The sequence below is a fragment of the Eucalyptus grandis genome, chromosome 6 (assembly GCF_016545825.1).
Source record: "Eucalyptus grandis isolate ANBG69807.140 chromosome 6, ASM1654582v1, whole genome shotgun sequence".
NCBI classification, from domain to species: domain Eukaryota; kingdom Viridiplantae; phylum Streptophyta; class Magnoliopsida; order Myrtales; family Myrtaceae; genus Eucalyptus; species Eucalyptus grandis.
In genome coordinates, this window is record NC_052617.1 from 9,463,271 (window position 1) to 9,481,390 (window position 18,120).

General features: G+C 40.6%; 3 protein-coding genes across 4 annotated transcripts; all 3 read right to left on the reverse strand.

Annotated features, from left to right (window-relative positions):
• Positions 1 to 200: 200 nt before the first annotated feature.
• Positions 201 to 1,922, reverse strand: LOC104434011 (fructose-bisphosphate aldolase 6, cytosolic). The gene is made up of 3 exons (XM_010046951.3): positions 1,792 to 1,922; positions 850 to 1,677; positions 201 to 743 (listed from the first exon to the last, which is right to left on the reverse strand). The coding sequence occupies exons 1-3, from the start codon at positions 1,817 to 1,819 to the stop codon at positions 523 to 525; spliced, it is 1,077 nt and encodes a 358-aa protein (XP_010045253.3). The 5' UTR covers positions 1,820 to 1,922; the 3' UTR covers positions 201 to 522.
• Positions 1,923 to 3,259: 1,337 nt separating this feature from the next.
• LOC104434012 lies at positions 3,260 to 5,595 on the reverse strand. 2 transcript variants are annotated; one of them, XM_010046952.3, is made up of 2 exons: positions 5,249 to 5,595; positions 3,260 to 5,149 (listed from the first exon to the last, which is right to left on the reverse strand). In XM_010046952.3, the coding sequence occupies exons 1-2, from the start codon at positions 5,413 to 5,415 to the stop codon at positions 4,279 to 4,281; spliced, it is 1,038 nt and encodes a 345-aa protein (XP_010045254.2). In that variant the 5' UTR covers positions 5,416 to 5,595; the 3' UTR covers positions 3,260 to 4,278. The 2 variants fall into 2 exon arrangements, with proteins under 2 accessions (XP_010045254.2, XP_010045255.1); XM_010046953.3 differs by having other exon boundaries at positions 3,260 to 5,586.
• Positions 5,596 to 11,842: 6,247 nt separating this feature from the next.
• On the reverse strand, positions 11,843 to 13,657 carry LOC104434013 (probable ribosome biogenesis protein RLP24). Its single transcript, XM_010046954.3, has 5 exons — positions 13,554 to 13,657; positions 13,013 to 13,126; positions 12,641 to 12,754; positions 12,340 to 12,476; positions 11,843 to 12,214 (listed from the first exon to the last, which is right to left on the reverse strand). The coding sequence occupies exons 2-5, from the start codon at positions 13,091 to 13,093 to the stop codon at positions 12,040 to 12,042; spliced, it is 507 nt and encodes a 168-aa protein (XP_010045256.1). The 5' UTR covers positions 13,094 to 13,126; positions 13,554 to 13,657; the 3' UTR covers positions 11,843 to 12,039.
• Between the last annotated feature and the right edge of the window lie 4,463 nt (positions 13,658 to 18,120).

The window sequence follows — 18,120 nt, forward strand, 5'->3', positions numbered from 1 at the left end:
AAGTGATTGTCCAGCTGCAAAATGCAGACACCTCCATTTCTAGAGGGAACCCGAATGGCAGTTGGAAACCTTCTCCACTTGGTCCATTAGCTATTTCATTACAATCTCAATGCCGAGTACACTTAATCGAAGTTTCATGGTGGTAACTTGCATCTAAAAGTTGGGGGTCTTTCAGTCAATGACATCCGTGTAGAAAAGAATTCAAGAACTCAATCTCATCAATTGATTTAGTATCAGAGGATGGGGGCTACTTTTGCCACTCAGACACCATCCACATTGCACATGGTGTTACAGCAGACCATAAAAACATACTTATTAACACCTAGGTTCATGTATCTATATATAGAAACCTCAATTCTTACATGAGGCTCTATGGAAACTCACCATGAAATGCAATTCATCAGTAAACAAAAATTGGACAATTGACTATGATCTGCTTGCCCAACAGTCGGTGTTTCTGAAGCAACTATTAGGAACAGAACGAACAAAAAGAGAAGCAATAAAATCACTCGTACTCGGTACTCAATACTTGTAATCCTTCACATGGAGACTCTCTGAAGCACCTTCGACCGAACCAGCATCGCCGCTGTAAGCCCCCAAAGTAGCCTCAGAGTTGGCCTTGCACCTCGCCAGAAAAGCCTCCCTCGCCTTCTCCACATTCTCCTCCTTCCCGGCCCACGCCTTCAGGGTGCTCTGCTGAAGCGCTCTTCCATAAGAGAACGTGAGCGTCCATGGTTTTTTACCTGTTCGATGGAATGCCAAAGAGAGAAATTCTCCATTAGTTAAACACAGACTTAAAGATGGTGGTCAAAATTCATTTGAACCCATCAATTATGCTAAAAGAAAGACCTTCAATTTTGTTCATCGCGTTAAGATGCACCGTTGCCTCCTCCTCGCTTTGCCCTCCGGAGAGGAACACTATACCCGGGACCGCAGGTGGCACCGTCCGCTGCAGAGCCCTGACGGTGTACTCCGCCACTACCTCCGGCGGCACCTTGGCGGAATCCGATCCGGGAGTCACCATGTTCGGCTTCAGAAGCGTCCCTTCCAGGAGCACGTGGTGATCATTGAGCGCCTTGTAGCAAGCCGCGAGCACACGCTCCGTAACGTCGGCGCTGCGGTCGATGTCATGGTCGCCGTCGACGAGGATCTCGGGCTCGACGATCGGGACCAGGCCGTTCTCCTGGCAGATGATGGCGTAGCGAGCCAGGCCGTTGGCGTTCTCATTGATCGCGAGCTGGCTGGGCTCGGCCGCGCCGATCTTCAGGACGGCGCGCCACTTGGCGAAGCGGGCTCCGGCGGCGTAGTACTGCTGGCAGCGCTGGGCGAGGCCGTCGAGCCCCTGAGTGGTGGTCTCGCCGTTGGTCCCGGCGAGCTCGACGGTGCCCTTGTCGACCTTGATGCCGGGGAGGACGCCGCCCTCCTGGAGGACCTCGACGAAGGGCTTGCCGTCGGCGGTCTTCTGGAACAGCGTCTCCTCGAAGAGGATGGCGCCGCTCAGGCACTGGAGGGCTCCGGGGGTGCAGAAAAGGAGCTCGCGGTAGGTGCGGCGGTTGGTCTCGACGTTCTCGACGTTGATGGCCGCGAACCGCTTGCCGATGGTGCCGGTGGACTCGTCGGCGGCGAGGATCCCCTTGCCCGGAGTGCCGATGTAGGCGGCATTGGCGATGAGCTCGTCTGCGAAGCGACACGGAATCAGATCAAAGAACACGGACGTGGCGATTAACTATTAACCGTAACCTCAAACGAGATTTAAGGTTGTTGGGAGCGAAAAGAGATTTCGCGATTTACCGTGATATTTTCCCTTGTAGCAAGACATGATCTCGGCTGCGGTCGGAGAGCGGGGGCGAGTAGCGGGTAGAGAGGACGAGATAATGGGGGTTGGGGGTTGGGGGTGGGGTTGATATAGTGCATTTTTCGGCGCGAAAAAGGAGGAATCGAACGAGGGCGGGCAGAGGCTGAGCTGAAAAGGTGCACGGGGAGCGACCCGAAGGGTAACCCCAAAAAGGGAAATTGATTTCTGGCCGCTCTTCTTCTTGCCAAAATTAAAATCAGATAGCGGCATTTCTGATGGTGACGTCATCATATATGTTGCAAATCGCAAGGAAGATCATCGTGTTCATAAGTAGGCTCTCAAGCGGACACGTGCTCGAAATTTGGGGTTTGAGATGACTAGGTAATTTCGTCGTAGTCCTCGTGGGAGAGATTGGGCCGGGCCCAATTTAAGGTCCAGTCTGGAGCCCAACTCGAGCTCATGAAGCACCAAATCTCCCCCGGCCGGGAGCCCGCCTAGTATTTCGACTTTTGGAACGCTCATATTAATTTCATCGGATCAGGACTACTCGTCTCACCACAATCGGGTAATTACCGCCAATCATTTTTTGCGAGGCCTTTATTTCTGGACTCGAACCTATGATCGCTGGCACCTTTTTCAGGCATTATAGTAACCTCGGTAATTTTACTGGCCTACCATTCATGTCTTTCCCATATCCTTTTCGAGCAATGCAAGAAGTGCAGTATTTTATTTTATTTCTTTTTCAAAATAACATTCCATTCATTTCCCCATAAAAACAGTACAGTCCAACTACAAATCAAGACAAATCCCAAATAATTAAAAATAAAATAGACTTTAGATAACAGGATAAATTATTAAAATAAGATTGTGGGCTACACACTCAAAGAGTAAATGGTAGATCTATGACTTTTTCAAATCAAAATTAATGGTCAATTATCGAATCATCTTTAGTAATAAACACATACCAATGTCTCAATCTCTATCTATTAGCTCTGTTATTCGGTGGTGCATGTTTAGATTCGGCATCTCCAACACTTTCGCTGTCCAAAGTAAGAAGGTTAGCACATATATAAGGCCTATGAGAGCAAAACCTTCGCAAATTCCTCTGATATCCTTCAGAACCGGACTTTTCCACCAACAAATCCTAGGGAAGCGAAATACCAATATCATAAATGCAAAATGCACCCGAATCTAGAATAGATTGGGATAGACACCTTTTTGAAATGGGAGGAACAAGCTTCCGGATTTAGACTAGAACAAAAGAGAAAAACTCCTGAAATGGGATGACGGCAACACAGAAAATAGAGAACCAAAACAGCCAAAGAAATTTGGAAGTGCCAGATTTGAGTTGCAAATTCATCACTTGATACTACATGTACTTGAGGCCAATTAATGTATCAGTAGCCGAAAGACTATAGTTCTAAGGAGATATTCCACCTCAAATGCTTGATTACCAGCAAGAAATAGCAAAGGGAGCTTGTACAATCCATTGAATTAGGCATCCAAGTGGACAAATTTGATGTTGCTAAGATGGTCTTGAATGAGACACAACCTATGCCTATTTAGTGCTTGTGCTCGTGCACATGTGCGCATGGCTAAATCGTTACACGATTTAGTCGATAGCTCAGCTATTCAGGAATCCTTTAAAATCCAAAAGGAAGTGCTAATCTCAGCTAATTTGCCATTCAAGAATCCAGTCTCTGTCGGATCTGTATCAGTTCAGCTTGTGCTCATTCACGATCCCGGCCAGAGGCCAACTGATTGCAGGCGGAGTTACCAAAGCGTTATGAACAGGGTTCTAAAGAAAGGTAAACAGAAGTATAGAGCTTTGAAGAATGTATGAACCGAACGGAAGGGGAAGACTATAAATTTGAATCTTTTGTGCTACCAAGTGAAGAAATGGCCTGATTATTCCGTGCAGTTTACGCAATTTATGATCTTCTGAAAGTCTCCTTCCACGAGAAGTCAACCAACCCAGGAAGAGGAAGTGCTTCAAACAACATTTAAAGGTTCTACTTTGGAAGGTCAAGCTGAGAGAATGACCAAATGAGGTGATGATCTCCAATCTTTCCAAAAGCTCAAGCTGTTCAGTAAATATGGACTGAGATCTTACAAGAATCCCTAAAGATTTTTGGCATTTTTTCGCTCGGCTTGGCCTTTTCGGTGCTTTTGAATTTGATGCGATCGCACTTCTTCGCATTTGACACGATTAGATAAGCTCAACCAGAGTCCTATATTTTGCAGGGCATGATAAAAGAGACGAGAATAACCTTTCAATTATTTCACTGGCAATTTACTAAATTCTCCACAGCTCCGAAAATGTCAACCCTCTTACCAAGTCATTTCTAGCTTTGTATGACAAAAAGAATCAGAAGTACTAATTCTTTCAAGAAACCAAGAAAATCAGATGTAAAAATCTATAGACATCAGTATAGAGAAGAGCCAAATGAAAACCAGTATACGTTTTCAGCAAGTCAAATCTATCATGGACTCTTACTTGCATAAATCAACAAGGAGAATTCGATTCTGTCTTGATCTTCCATCTTCTCTTCCAACCACAATCTGCTATCAAATCCACTCCTTGTCCTAAACATGAACACCGCATAACCCAACGCCGGATTGAAGAACCAGTCATGCAAATCCCACATCAAATCCACCAGCAAACCGTCTGTGAAAATCGTCTGGTTTCCCCTGAAATTCCACTGCAACCTCTTCACCCTCATCACCATCTTCTTATCGATGTAAACGCTCAACACCGGATGCTTAAACCCTTCGTTTTCGCAGCTGCAGCGGATTAAAATGTCGTGCACAATCCCAGTATCGCTAAACTGAGCCTTTGTGCTGTAAAGGGTATTGCCAGAACAGTGCTCTCTCCTCGAAACGAGAGAGAATTTAGCGACTGCATTACCGGTCTTGAACTTCTTCGCTATGGCTTCTTCAGCCATATCACCGAGGAAAAGGCCTAATTCCGAGTCAATCGTGACGAGCACATAGAATTCTTCAACAGGTTCTGGCCCGCTATCATACTTGGCATTAGAGAGATCCCAGAAGACTTCGATGTGCGAATTCACGGATTCAATCACTTTGTTACCCTTCTTTTTCCGGAGGAACCGAGAATTGGTGTTGAGCAGCTTGAATGATGCAGATGGGTCATCGCCAATGTTTACGGTCAGGCCTTGACCCATGTGACTTCTGCTCCAAGTGACCGTGATGAGGAGGTGCTTTTGTGATGACAGGGTGGTTTTGTATAGACATATGACCGCATTTCTGACTGAAGGGGTCAGAGTTGGGGAGAGGCAGGCATTGTTGGAATAGCTGGAGCAAGTAGATGGAGAAACTGCTATTGCGTTCTCACTGAAGCAAGAAACTAAATCTCTCATCTCAGGAGAAACAAAAGTGGGAAACAGGGTCAGGACAAAATGGAAACTGCAAAATAGGTTCTTCCTTGCTCACCTGTTGTTTTGGACCCAGAGAGAGAGAGAGGGAGATTGAAGGCTGGACAAGGTAGGCGATTCTGAAATCTGGGCTCTTTCTTTAATTTTCAAGAGGAAATATAAATGGGAGTATGGAAATAAGCAAGAAGGAAGGCCAGAAATCCAGGCTTCTGACAGGGCCGCCATGTATTTAATAGGAATCTCTCTCTCTCTCTCTCTCTCTCTCCGTCTCTCTCTCTCTCTCTGCGTGCTTATATTTTCCTATTTGACTTAAAGAATAGAATAGAAGGCTTAACAGGAATGAGAAATATCAAGCCTCTTTCTTTACTCTTTCCTGCCAGATCATCTGAGATATCAACAACTTATAAAATAGTTAATAGGCTAATAAAAAAATACAAAAGAAGTTTAGACCTGGCCTGAAGTCCAGCATCATGCAGCGTATGATAATGGTGATATTTAATATCTTGCCTCGAGTACTTTAATATGTGAATTGATTACAGGAAAAGGTTGAGGACAATTTTTCTTTCAATAAGTTCATTATTCCTCCTCTCTTCTGAGAGCCTGTGTTAGTTAACTCAAGAGTCTGCAACTTGCAGCAAGATGAAGAGAGGATTCATTTCAGTGAGAGAACCAGACAGAGAGGTGTGATATGACCGGGGTCGATGAGTGCCTGTTTGAATAATTTTGATGTCCCGAAGTTTTTCTCTTTTTTTGGGAGTTAAAAAGATGAGATGAACAAAGGGATGATTACATTTACAGTGAAGCCTGTTGACCCCACAAAATAAATTATCTGCATTCCCACCAACCCGACTCCTCAACACATGTTATGATTAAAAGCAAGCCATAAAGTTTGAGAGCCAGAAATTTCTCTTTTATCTCCTGCTTTTGTACCCCTTTTTTATTTTTGATCCACATTGTTAAAATTTAGAAATTGAATATAGGATGGGAAAATAATGTGACTATTTTAATTGGTGCAGCTCAACCCCTTGCACAAAAAATCATGAAGGTGTCAGTTGGGGAGAGGCGCATTTAAACCAGGGGAAAGTCCATGGACTCATGTTTAGGACAATGAAATGATCTGACATTTCTCACAGCACCCTTTTCTCGACAGTGAATAAGCTTGTTGCACAATGACCAACCAGCCAAACTGAAGCTTCTTCAAGATGGTGATTTTCCACAGTTTACATTAGATTGATGATTAGATATGTCTGAGCGACATTAAATTTGCAATGAAGCAAAACGAGGAAATCAAGGTTTCAACCTTGAAAAGCAAGGGCCGGTTGTTGAACAAGTGGACTTAAGGGTGAGCTTTTCATTAAATGTTGATCACTGACCAAGAAATGTAAATGAGAAAGCACCATTTGGAAAAGCTTCAACTTTGAATGAAGAAATGGACAGGGGAGGGAGAATCTGTGGCAGAAGAAGATAACGGAGGAGCCCAATAATACTCTTCTTTTTGTACCGAATGAGTGAAGGTTAGGAGGCATGCTTTTAAGGTAATGGACCCCAGTAGGTCTGGTCTCTGGGCACGTTCCGCAATTATGACCAAGTACATAGTCCAGAATCAGAAAGAGACTGAATCTGCAAAATGAAAAAAGTGGGAAAGCATCTAGGGGATCGAGCCATTTGATCTTATGCCCCACCAGAAAAATTTCGACGAGAAATTCGATTACTTGAACTGTTCTTGAAAGCTGTATCAGTCAATTACACCAACCATCTTACCTAGATTCCGCAGCATATGGTACTTCCAAATTTATGAGCAACGGAGACCAGGATTACATGGTATTACATGTGCGGCGGAACTGAAGCGCATAAGGATACCTCATAAGCAGAGCAGTGCATATCTATTTTAAAAGGGAAAAAGGGGAAAGAAAAAGCAACCGAGTTAAAGCATGATATCGTGAATTACATTTCCTAGTAAAATCATTGAAGGAGACACAATGCAGAGCGACGTGCCTCATAACATCATCAAACTCATTAAGAGCTTCAATCTTTTGGATCCTATGAACTCATGAGTTATGACCCGACGACATCAAATAATTAATGTATGATCCACATGTTACTGAGATATCTAACTTCTCATAAAAGTTCAAAATATGGTAATTATCATGAAACATCTCAAACCGGTACATATTTGATAAATCTACTTCAAATTAATTTTTTGATCATAAAAAACCCCAAATTAGTACATTCGCGACAAATTTATTATCTATTGATTTCCGTTAAATTAGATTAATAGTACGAAAAATCACAAACCGATGCACTTGTAACAAACGGAGGATAAATCCTTAAATCGGTAAACCCGTCAACTTCCATATGTCATTCGATTGTAATTTATTACAAATGTATCAGTTTGGGGTTTTTTAATTGTCAAAATATTAGTTTAGGGTAAATTTGTCTAAAGTGTACTAACTAGAGTTTTTCGTAGTATTAATCCTTCGAAAGATGGGTTTATGCTTGTTAGAGTCTTGATATTGAGAACATTGGACTCCCAATCTTTCATTTCTTTATCCTCAGCACCTTAATCTTTCCTCTTCTTTTTCTGGGTAAATAATAGAGAGGACTGCATAATCAAATGGCAGCCACCAAATGCCCTCGTCATTCCATAATACGTGAGAGCAACAAATGATCAAAAAACACGAGACCCCACTCGCTACGAAAATCTTCTCTTTATATGATAAAAAGATCGTTCCCATCCCCAAACTGACCAATGAAGCATCTTTCATTCCTCTTATCTCTCTTTCATATATATTTTCTCAAGGAAACCTCGTGGAACTACGTGAACGTGCCCCTAAGAATCTCAAAAACGACCCACTAGCACACCAAATTAAAGAAATTAGCTGAGGGGTAAGTACGAATATGGAGGAGGAAGACCAGCTCATAGATAAGAGCTAACTTAATGATGAGGTCGCTTAACTACGACTACCGTTCATGCTTCGTAAAATAATAGGAGTTATGTCATGGATGTTGCAACTCTCCCTGTAAAATAAGCAACATACTATGTCATCAATGCTGCGACTTGGAAAGTCAGAATAGTATACAGAAAAATTTCCGGTAGACGGTCCTAGCCAACCGTTTTGGTAGCCACGATCGGAAGCTCCAAGACTTGGCAAAATATTCTGAAGTAGAGGGAGAGGTTGGAACGGCTCAAAACCACGATTAACAAAGCACAATTGAAGTGAACTCCATGAGCCTTTTCCCTCTGGATTATCAAATTTTTAGATGGATTCAGCTGTGACCGGCGAACAAAAGAGCTGCGACCGTCTAGTACACAAAACGGAAACTTAGATGGATTCAGCTGCTAAATGATTTCTGTAATTTGTTAAAAGTCTCGAAGAAAGAAAAATAAAAAAATGTTAGATCGAAAGACAAAGAAACTTCAAAAGGACAGAGGACCAGCAATTAATTCAAGTTGGAAAAACACTACTTGACCCAGAAAACTATGCAACTACTTACAAGGTCACAATGCTCAATAGCAAACAAATCCCTGAAATCAAGGTCGCGTTTGGGGTTTGTAAAAGGCAAGACTTGGACGCAAGTTGCCTTGCTACTTTGAATGGCCATACGCAACGACTTCACCCAAGCACTGTACTGCTATTTATTAATATCAGGTTTGCAAATCACAGCCAGCTAAACTACCCCCAAGAAGCCTTCCAAAAAAAAAAAAAAAAACTACCCCAAGAACATGACCCCCAAAAGAAAAAAAAAATACCCCCAAGAAAAATAGAAGCGAAAAAAAAATATCTAGTTTGCTTCCGATTCTCTCCTCGTTTCACTGTTCTTCTGTCTTCTTCCTGCAACGCCCATTTGGCTTCATTAATTATCCCTTGAGGTGCTGAATCCATTAAGAAATTGAGAATTGACATCTCACCAGACAGAGGCATGTGCAACTCGGTTCCCCCAAGCTAACCTCTTGTTTAACGCAGAGGATTAAACTAATCCTGGGCTCTTCCTCGATCATTATTGAACCTTGCAAGTCAAAGATATTATATTAATTCCCAAAAGCCACGAAAGTTTCTTGCCCGGTTGCTCCTTGCAAATTGTTGTCCGTTCTATTCACCTGTTAACAGAAGCCAGAAATTTGATTTGTGAAAGCGACACAATAAATTCTCCAGATCTTACTTGCATCAGTTCCTTACGTCATTAGAGGTGTTACCTTGCCCATCTTCAGACAACTTGACAATTTCCATGAAACTTCTGATCATCGACAAAATAATGCTGTCGTGCTAAGCATAAAAAGACTTTGCGCGCACACACAGCATTACTCTTGCTTACAAGAAATAAATATGGACAAGGAAGGATTTGCACATCAAGAATGTTTTCTCATACTCCAAAGATTAGTACCAGACGACTATTCCGGGCAATTCTGGTTTCCAGCAAGATTGCTGAAATTAAGTTCCTAGTCGAACGACATAGAAAACCCTTTAAAGATTAGGCAAAATGAAAATTATAACGGGCATGAACTTTCATGCAGATAGGGACGTAAATATTCGACCAAATTAAGATTTCCACTATCATTTTGCATAGGGAAAAGTGTCATAAAAGTCTTAAACCTATTGTATTTGTGTTAATTTAATCTTAAACCTTTTATTTGTGCTAATTTAATTCTAAACCTTTTGATTTAATGCCAATTGAATCCTTCCAACTAACCTTGATTGGATATTGTTAACGTAAACGCCGACTAGCTTATGCGATACTGTCAACGTTGACACAAATTTTTTTTAATAACATTTTAATAATTTCACAATTATTTATTTATTTATTCTGATTTTTTTCCTTCCTCCACCAACCACGGGTGAGGGCTAGGCAAGCTAGCCTTGTCTAGCCATGGTGAGGCCGAGCCCCAACGAGGGTCTGCCTCATAAGATTTGGCCTGGGCGAAGGTAGCCTAGCCAAGGGGAGCCCTCGCCTGACTAGGGCAACCTGACCAAGTGTTGCCTTTGCCTAGAGGGGCCGCCTTGGCTTGAGCGAGGGTCAACCTTGCCATAGCCCACCTGGCCTTGACCGGTGGTCGGCCATCGACAAAAGAAAGGGGAGAAAAAACAAAGAGAAAAAAATATGAAAAAAAAATCAAAATATTATCAAAAAATTATTAAAAATTATTTACGCGTTCACCAACTAAAATTCATTGCAAAATCTTAGAGAGTGGAAAAAACTGGAGGCAACTTTGTTCTTTGTCAAGCTGTAATTTTGTTAACCAGAGTCCGCATAACAAGGGTTTGTTTGCGCACAGCGATCCCTTTTACAGCAGCAGAACAAGAAACCAGTGGTCAAACAAACAATCCAGCTTTCAGCAAAAGACAACACAGCACGAGATGAGACACAGGCAAAAAGCTGAGGCAGTACGATTGCCCTCCATGCCAAGTTTAACTTTCTGTCAATATCAATTTTGTCATGCCAATCTGGGCCACCGGCAAAACGAGTACGCCATTCAATTCAAGAAATATGAAAGGAAAAGCACGTCGTTCCACCTTTTGCAAAGGCTTGCGTTCTCTCCCTCCTCAAAAATTTGCTACTATGTTGAAATCATGTAGAACTAATTCGAGTTTCATCATACATAAAGGAATTACAAAGTTCGCTTCTTACAGTTGTAGCTCTAGTGACAGGACAATGATCTAAACGGGTGGCTTGGTATGCAAATCTCAATTACCCCAGACATCAACACTAAATATACTGCTGCAACAATTGAGCACTCTCTTGCAGATACACTCGCAGAAGCTATCAGTTCGCAATAATTCTTAGGTTAAAGAATTGCTTTAACGAGCCATGGTAAGATCAGCAAAGGAAATAAGTATTTAAAACTATCTCAAAGAATTCCAGACTGCTGAGCACGACTAAAGCAGCTCCCCAAACATCTCTACCTTAGCAACTTCACGTCTTCTAAGTTATGACCGTAGCACTCCATAAGTCGACAGAGAATGTCAAGAGAACTGCAGGACAAATTAAAACCAGAGTAATGCTGTTCAACCATATAGATCCACTGGTGACCAACATCAGCCCTTAAGGCCATGATAATCAAACCCCCACAGATTTATCCTTGTAAGCATCTTCCTTCCTTACCAATGACCATGAATCAGTTTCATCAACCAGTCAGTTCATCCATCACTGTTCGTAAAGAGGTTTAGCTTATCTTGTTATAACACTAGACACCCCACTAACAGGAGTTCCGAAACCAGGTTCTTGCATACCTCCTCTGTCTCCAGGATGAGGAGAAAAAAGGTATACAAAGCATTGTCGGCTTTAATTCAGGAATTACCTCAGCAAACTCACTGAAAATTAGATTGTCAGCAATGAATCATCTGCTTCCAACAAGCAATGAAATACAGCAGTCACGAAAGATACAGCCAAAAGATCTACTGCATTATACAATTTACTTGAGAAAACTTAAACTCACCACAAAAGGAACAAACAAGTAATCTTACTCTCCTGATGGTAATATATGTACTACCTTATATATTTCGCTAGAAAGCAGAAGAGAGAACGAATGCAACTGAACAATTGAAAACAAAAATAGACTTTAGCATTCATGAAGGCTCCAAAACTTTCAACTTATGAACATCCAATCCAGACATGCTACATTCCTCTTGGCGGGGGGTCTTGTTAACATACTGACTGAAAAAGGAAAAGAACTAGCAACCCGCACTGGTCATAAGTCACAATCATTAAACATCACATACAAATAGAGTGGAGTTTTCAACTCAAAACCAGATAAGTTTATAACACCCTTACAAGGAACAGAAGAGGGGAAAATTGATGACCTCAATTCTAATGATGAAACAAATGTATATGAGATTGGTTCCGACCATGAAATCATTCTTCCATAGCTCGGTTTTCCTGAGATTCTTGATGAGAAACCTTGACCTTGATCTTGGGCAAAGTGAGAGATGGCTCCTCTTGAAGTACTGATGGAGCTTTGACCAGGGAAATTCCTTGCTCCAACTCCTTCGCTTCCTCTCTCTGCTTCTTTGCTTTCTTGCCCTTCATTCTGCCATTTAACCAGGACACAAATTACTTTGTTGTCACATGGCAGACCTTTAAAAAAAAAAAAAAAAAAAAAAGAGCAAGAACTACTCCACTTCTAGACAAAGTTTAAAAGGAAAGAGCTAATACCTGAGCGTGTGGTGCCCGGCCGCCCTATCTTCCCTAACCTTGTCTATCTTCTTAATGGCCTTTAATGTGTTCTCTGCCAGATTCCTATCATACCTCTCTGGCCGATTTCGCTTCCTCTCAAATTCAAAAGTCGAATCCTTGAAGAGGAACAGGGCATAGAGGGATTTGAAATCAGTTAATCAGAATACTCTACAGACTCTCTTGTCTGACAAAGCAACAAGACATATGTACAGCCAAGAAAAGAAGTAACTGATAAATGAGATAACAAAGAAAGATCAAAAGCTCAAGCCACTTTGCTTACCTGGGTCATATCCTTCCCATGCAATCTCCTATAGGCCTTGGTCCATTTTACCTTCCGAGGATTTCTCTTCATCTTAAAGTTCTTGTGGCATTTGGATCTACAAAACCGGAATACCTGCACAGATACACGCCACAATCAGGGAGCACACCTGCATTCCCGGTGTTCAACCCCACTAGAAGCCCAATAACAACGAACCAACGCCAGTTTCGTCGGATGCATCCAAAGAAGCAAAAAAGCCAGTTGCAACAGAACACAAAAAGATAACAGCATGCACTTAGTAATTTACAGAATTTGCAGTAACCCAGCAAAAGGCGGGGAATTTCTCATGATACACCTAACGAAGATTTCAAAGTATAAGCTGCTACGACATACCTTAGCATCGTTTCGAACAAACTGAATACCATGGCCAGGGTAAACGGTGGAGGAACAGAACCAGCACTTTTCCAACCTCATTGTGCCTCCTCGTCAAGATCGAAACATAAATTTCTGGACGAGGGGAAAAAAAGTCGTCAGCAGCCGCTATAACAACAGTTCCCCCCCGGAAAGAGCCCAATCAATTAAACCTTCAGACACAATATTCACCAATTTCTCACACCTCACGAACTACAGCAGCAGAAATTAAACTAAACGAAGGAACTCAGTCGACAACTCCAACACCAACAAGCCGAAGAGAGTAACGCCAGAGTTCGAGGTAGCACCCATCCTAATGACCCCGAAAGGAACAGAAAAAATGAACCCTAACACCGCCCTAAATCGAAAGAGCCTTCTACCGACCAAAAAAAAAAAGAAATCGAAAGAGCCTTCTACCCTCCCGAAACCAGGGCGAAACCCGGCAGCAATCTTCCCGGCTGATTGAGAAAGACGAAGACAGAGCTCGCAGAGAGAGAGAGAGAGAGAGAGAGGGTGGACTTACAGGTTGCGATTCGGCGCTTCGCTTCGCCGCCGTCGGAGGACGGTGCAGGGTTTAAGGGAGGTGGAGAGAACGTGCGCGGCGCAGGTTTGGATCGGAATTTATACGTTAAGCCCCGAAAGATATCAGCCCGGTCCTGGTCTTCTCCTGAAAATGGCCCGGATCACACGATCCGTATTCTACTGCAACGGCCCATTCGAATTCCCGTCTGGACAGGGCCCATGGACACCTCGGCCCAGATGCCTCCCTCCAAGATTTAGCAACTAGAAATATACAAAGATTGAATTTTAGCATTAGCTCTTCTGGGTCCAAAATTAATTTTTGTCATCAAGAAAACCAACTTTCCATGTTAAATTAGGCCATTGACTACTTAATGAAACGACAGCCCATTTTCTAAAGAACATTAAACGAAACCCATTGTTTTACGTGAATAACGTGATTTCAAGTCCATCGATATCGTACCATCTCCGCCGGATATAATTTGATGAATTTGCACGGCATCATCATTGCACAAACCTGCCCTGACACCACCCATGTTAAAAACATGAACGAAATGAAAAGAAAATGCTGCCATTCTTTCTTTCTGTCGTCTATGAGGGGGGTCGGGTTGCCGCTACGCTCCTTTCATTGCCACATCTCTATGTGATAGATCGCGTCGACTAGTAAGGGCTCGCGTGTTGCGGGTAGGTGAGTCTACCACGGGCAGCAGCTCTGTTTCTGCTGCTCTTTGGTCTACCGCCATTATTTCACGGCATCGCTTAAGAGCCCTCTCCCTCTGCGCTTCTACCACCTACTTTTACACAACGCGTGCCTCTTATTCCTACCTCATCCTCATGCTTGTTTCACCATGTTGTCTCTGCAAATAAACATGGAACGCCCCATTTGTACCTACGCATGCAACCTTCACTTAACTGTCAAACCTGTGGAATCCTCGTCAAGAAGAATATGATAAAAGGAGGCAAATAAATATTGCATTCTAGTCAACTCAGCTCATCCCAAACTAGGCGTTATTATACAATTCATCATTCAATGAATAGCATTAGGAGACTTTTCAGCTATCGGTTTGTCTTTAGACTTCATCTAGTGCTTTTACCTTTTGAATTAAATTCTCATGTCAGAAAGACGTGTCAAGTTATGCCATGGAACATACGTCTGGTTTATAGTAGGGACGTTAGGGAACCACATCCTAAAAATTAGCTATTCAAGTGGGAGTGTCCAAGACCATATAAACCACACATCAAAATCTCGTATCTTACAATTCGGATCATAACAATGCATTTTGAGGGACTTACCCACTGGTCTTACTTTCCTAATCAACATGTAATTGCTCTTTTCCGAAATGTGTGCAAGCCTTTGCTTAGTTCCAAGTAAAGTTAGATATGGTGAAATTGGGCTACAAATTTAGCATGCTTAATGAATGAACGATGTAGCTGAGTCAGGTTAATCATATTCAACAATCAACAATAGTTTGTGATATCTGAAATGTATCCATTCTTTTATGCCCTTCCTATAATGAATTCTTTATGTTTGACTATACGAGTGTGCATTTATGAGGCTTAAAAAATGAACAATAAAAAAAAAAAACTACCAACTTTTACTACTCGGCCTAGTTCAAGCCTATCCAAATCGGTCTAGCCCAAATCAACTCTCAATCCTTCGATTTTACGACCATGTTGAAATGGCACATTAATTATCTACATTATTGTGTGTCATTATCCATTGATTTTGGGACAATGGGGGTTGTAGACAAACTTATCTATGTTTATAAACTAAGTCAATCGTAAGCATTAATTGAAGAAACTTCATATTCCAAAATTGTTACTATAAGCTATCCGTGGGCTATAGACTTGACAAGAATTTCCTGAGCAATTGAGAATCAGTTAATCCCACCAAATCACCGATCAACACTTACCTCGGTATGCTCACATTGGGAAAAGTATGTAGTCGATTCACGTCGATGAAAAGTTGTGGGCTATTTTGGTATGGTAAAAGTTGCACTAGTTTGATGTATATGTATCGGATGAATCCTTATCATCAAATGTTGTAAGACTTAAGTGATCAATAGTCGATTCACGTTGAGGTGATTCATCTCTTCCAAACATAATTCAGGGGACCAATCCCAAGAGCTCCTTTGCCAGCCTTCAGGGGTCGGCGTCAACAACTTTCTAGGTGATTGAATTGCCCACCAAAGGGCAATTTTCACTTTCCGTCGCCCTATAAAAAATGATATAGGTCAAGGAGTTTTGGATGCTTCTACTTAACTGCAGTCTACAGTTAGGTCCTATGCTCCATGTCACTTAAGGCTCAACCAACTCACAGTTTAAGCAAACCCGTCCTTTGATCATGAAGAATATTGGAATCCACATTATGACTTCATCTTCCATGCATGGATCCTTCTTTTTATTGCCTTTATTTATCATGGACAATCATCATACAAGGTGAAAAGCTTTAAAGTGGGAAAATTACTCAATCAAGTCAACGATTTACAATAAAAATTGACTGAAGTGACTATATTATCATTTCGCGTAAAAAATAATAACTAATTTAATAAAATCAAAATGTTTATAATTGAATTGGTATTCGCATCATATATTTAAGATTAATTAGGTGATTTTTTCATCTTGGATGGTCCACCTTTGATGGTTAATTTGGTCTAATTTTGACTATCGAAAAGACAAAAGTACACAAAAGTTACCTGCTTGCCGTTTGAATTGTCGGGTTTTTCGCATGAAATGTCTTGAAAACTTGAGGATCCCCAGCAACAAGCTTCATTAATAAAATCTGATGTCGCGTCCTTTCATTCTTTCGGAGCCTACACGTGTCTAGATATGGGTTCATTTACTTCATTGAAATAAATGCCATCGACTTCGTTAAAAACATCTAAAACTGACTTAAGTCGACATGAGGTTACATGAGAATGGAATATACTATGAATTTAAGTCTGAACAGTCTAGACTGGATTTAATCTATGTATGAGATTCATGAAATACTCGATCAACCGGAATAGTGAGTCCTTGTCGATGTATAAGTCAATTATGTAGTTGTCCTATGTGCCAAATATGTGTAAAATTGCGGGTAATTCCTTAAATAAAATCCCAACTTTAGGTCCTAACCTAATTCTAGCCGAATTTTTTTTTTGTCTAAAAGAAAATTCTCAATTTTCATTCTAATCCTAAATCTACCCGCACTTCAAAAAATCACAATTGGTTATTATTAGTATCAAGGCAAATTAGAAGTTCATTATCAAAACCTGCATTTTTTACAACACTCTCACATTTGTACATCTTCATAAATAGCCTCACTTTGTATGGTTGTTGAGATCTTAAAGAAAATAGTTACAACTTTCGGACTTGTGGGCAAATTTGGGATTAGATTGAGAGTTAGAGATTTTTTTTTAAGACAAAAAAATTTAGGGTAGACTTGAGATTGGATAAACTGATGCATTTGTTCCTTGGTAAAATAAATCCAAAAATTACAACTTGTATCGCATACAAAAATGAACAAACAAAAAATATTTTCATAAATAATAAGACAAATATTGTTGTTAATAATAAATTATTTCTTATTGACTAATTATTTCAATCGATAGAAATAATTATTTTTTCAAAAAAATTTCTCAAACTATTCATTTTCCACGAAATAAATATAATTTAAAGTTTGGGGTTTTTAAGGAAAATAGGCTATAAAATTTAAACCTTTTTTTTTTCATTTTCTTTTTCTATTTTGGTACAGGTACCAAAGGCAAATAGTACAGTCAAGGAAACTGAAATCACCTGTGGAATCTTTAGTAAAAGGGAAAAAGCATCACCTGTCAATCTTGTTTCGTTGGCAACGTGGAGTTGAATAGGAGCAATGGTGATTCCTCCACTCAGAGGAGGACTCTTACCTTTCCTTTATTCTAATCAAAATATTAATCAATAAAATTGAATCACTAAACAAAATGTTAACTATTGATAATTGGTATAATCAAAATATCAAATAAAAGAACACTAAAATTAAAATTTTAAAGCTATATAAAAATATACTTGATTATTTGAATTAATTTATAATTTTTATTAATCATAATTAAGATTTGTTTAGGGCATATCAATTGTTATACCATTAACATGAGTACAACGTATTCTTGTTCAATTCCATTCCCTCGAGTGAATGTCTTATAACCAAGATACAATAATCTTAACAAGTCTTACAGTAGTTAAATAAAAACATCGGCATTATCAATCTTTACCATTCCATTCCACCAAGATGTTGCATTTAAGAGTGTGTTTATTTGGTGGAACATGAATGATTTAATGATCATTTAAGTCACTTTTAAAATGAATTAAAAATAATGTTTTCATCATTTACGAAACTATTTATATAAAAATTATTGCTAATATTGAAAATATCTTCTATCTATTAAATTTTTCAAGTAATATAAGTAATTATTTTTTAAAAATATTTTTTGAATTATTCATTTTCTTGAAATGAATGAGATGTTTAGAGCCTAAAATGGGGACCATGCAATGTCGCCTTAAAGCGAGGCCACCTCTCTTCGGTTTTCTACTAGTAAATTTGGCAGAGGGGCCAT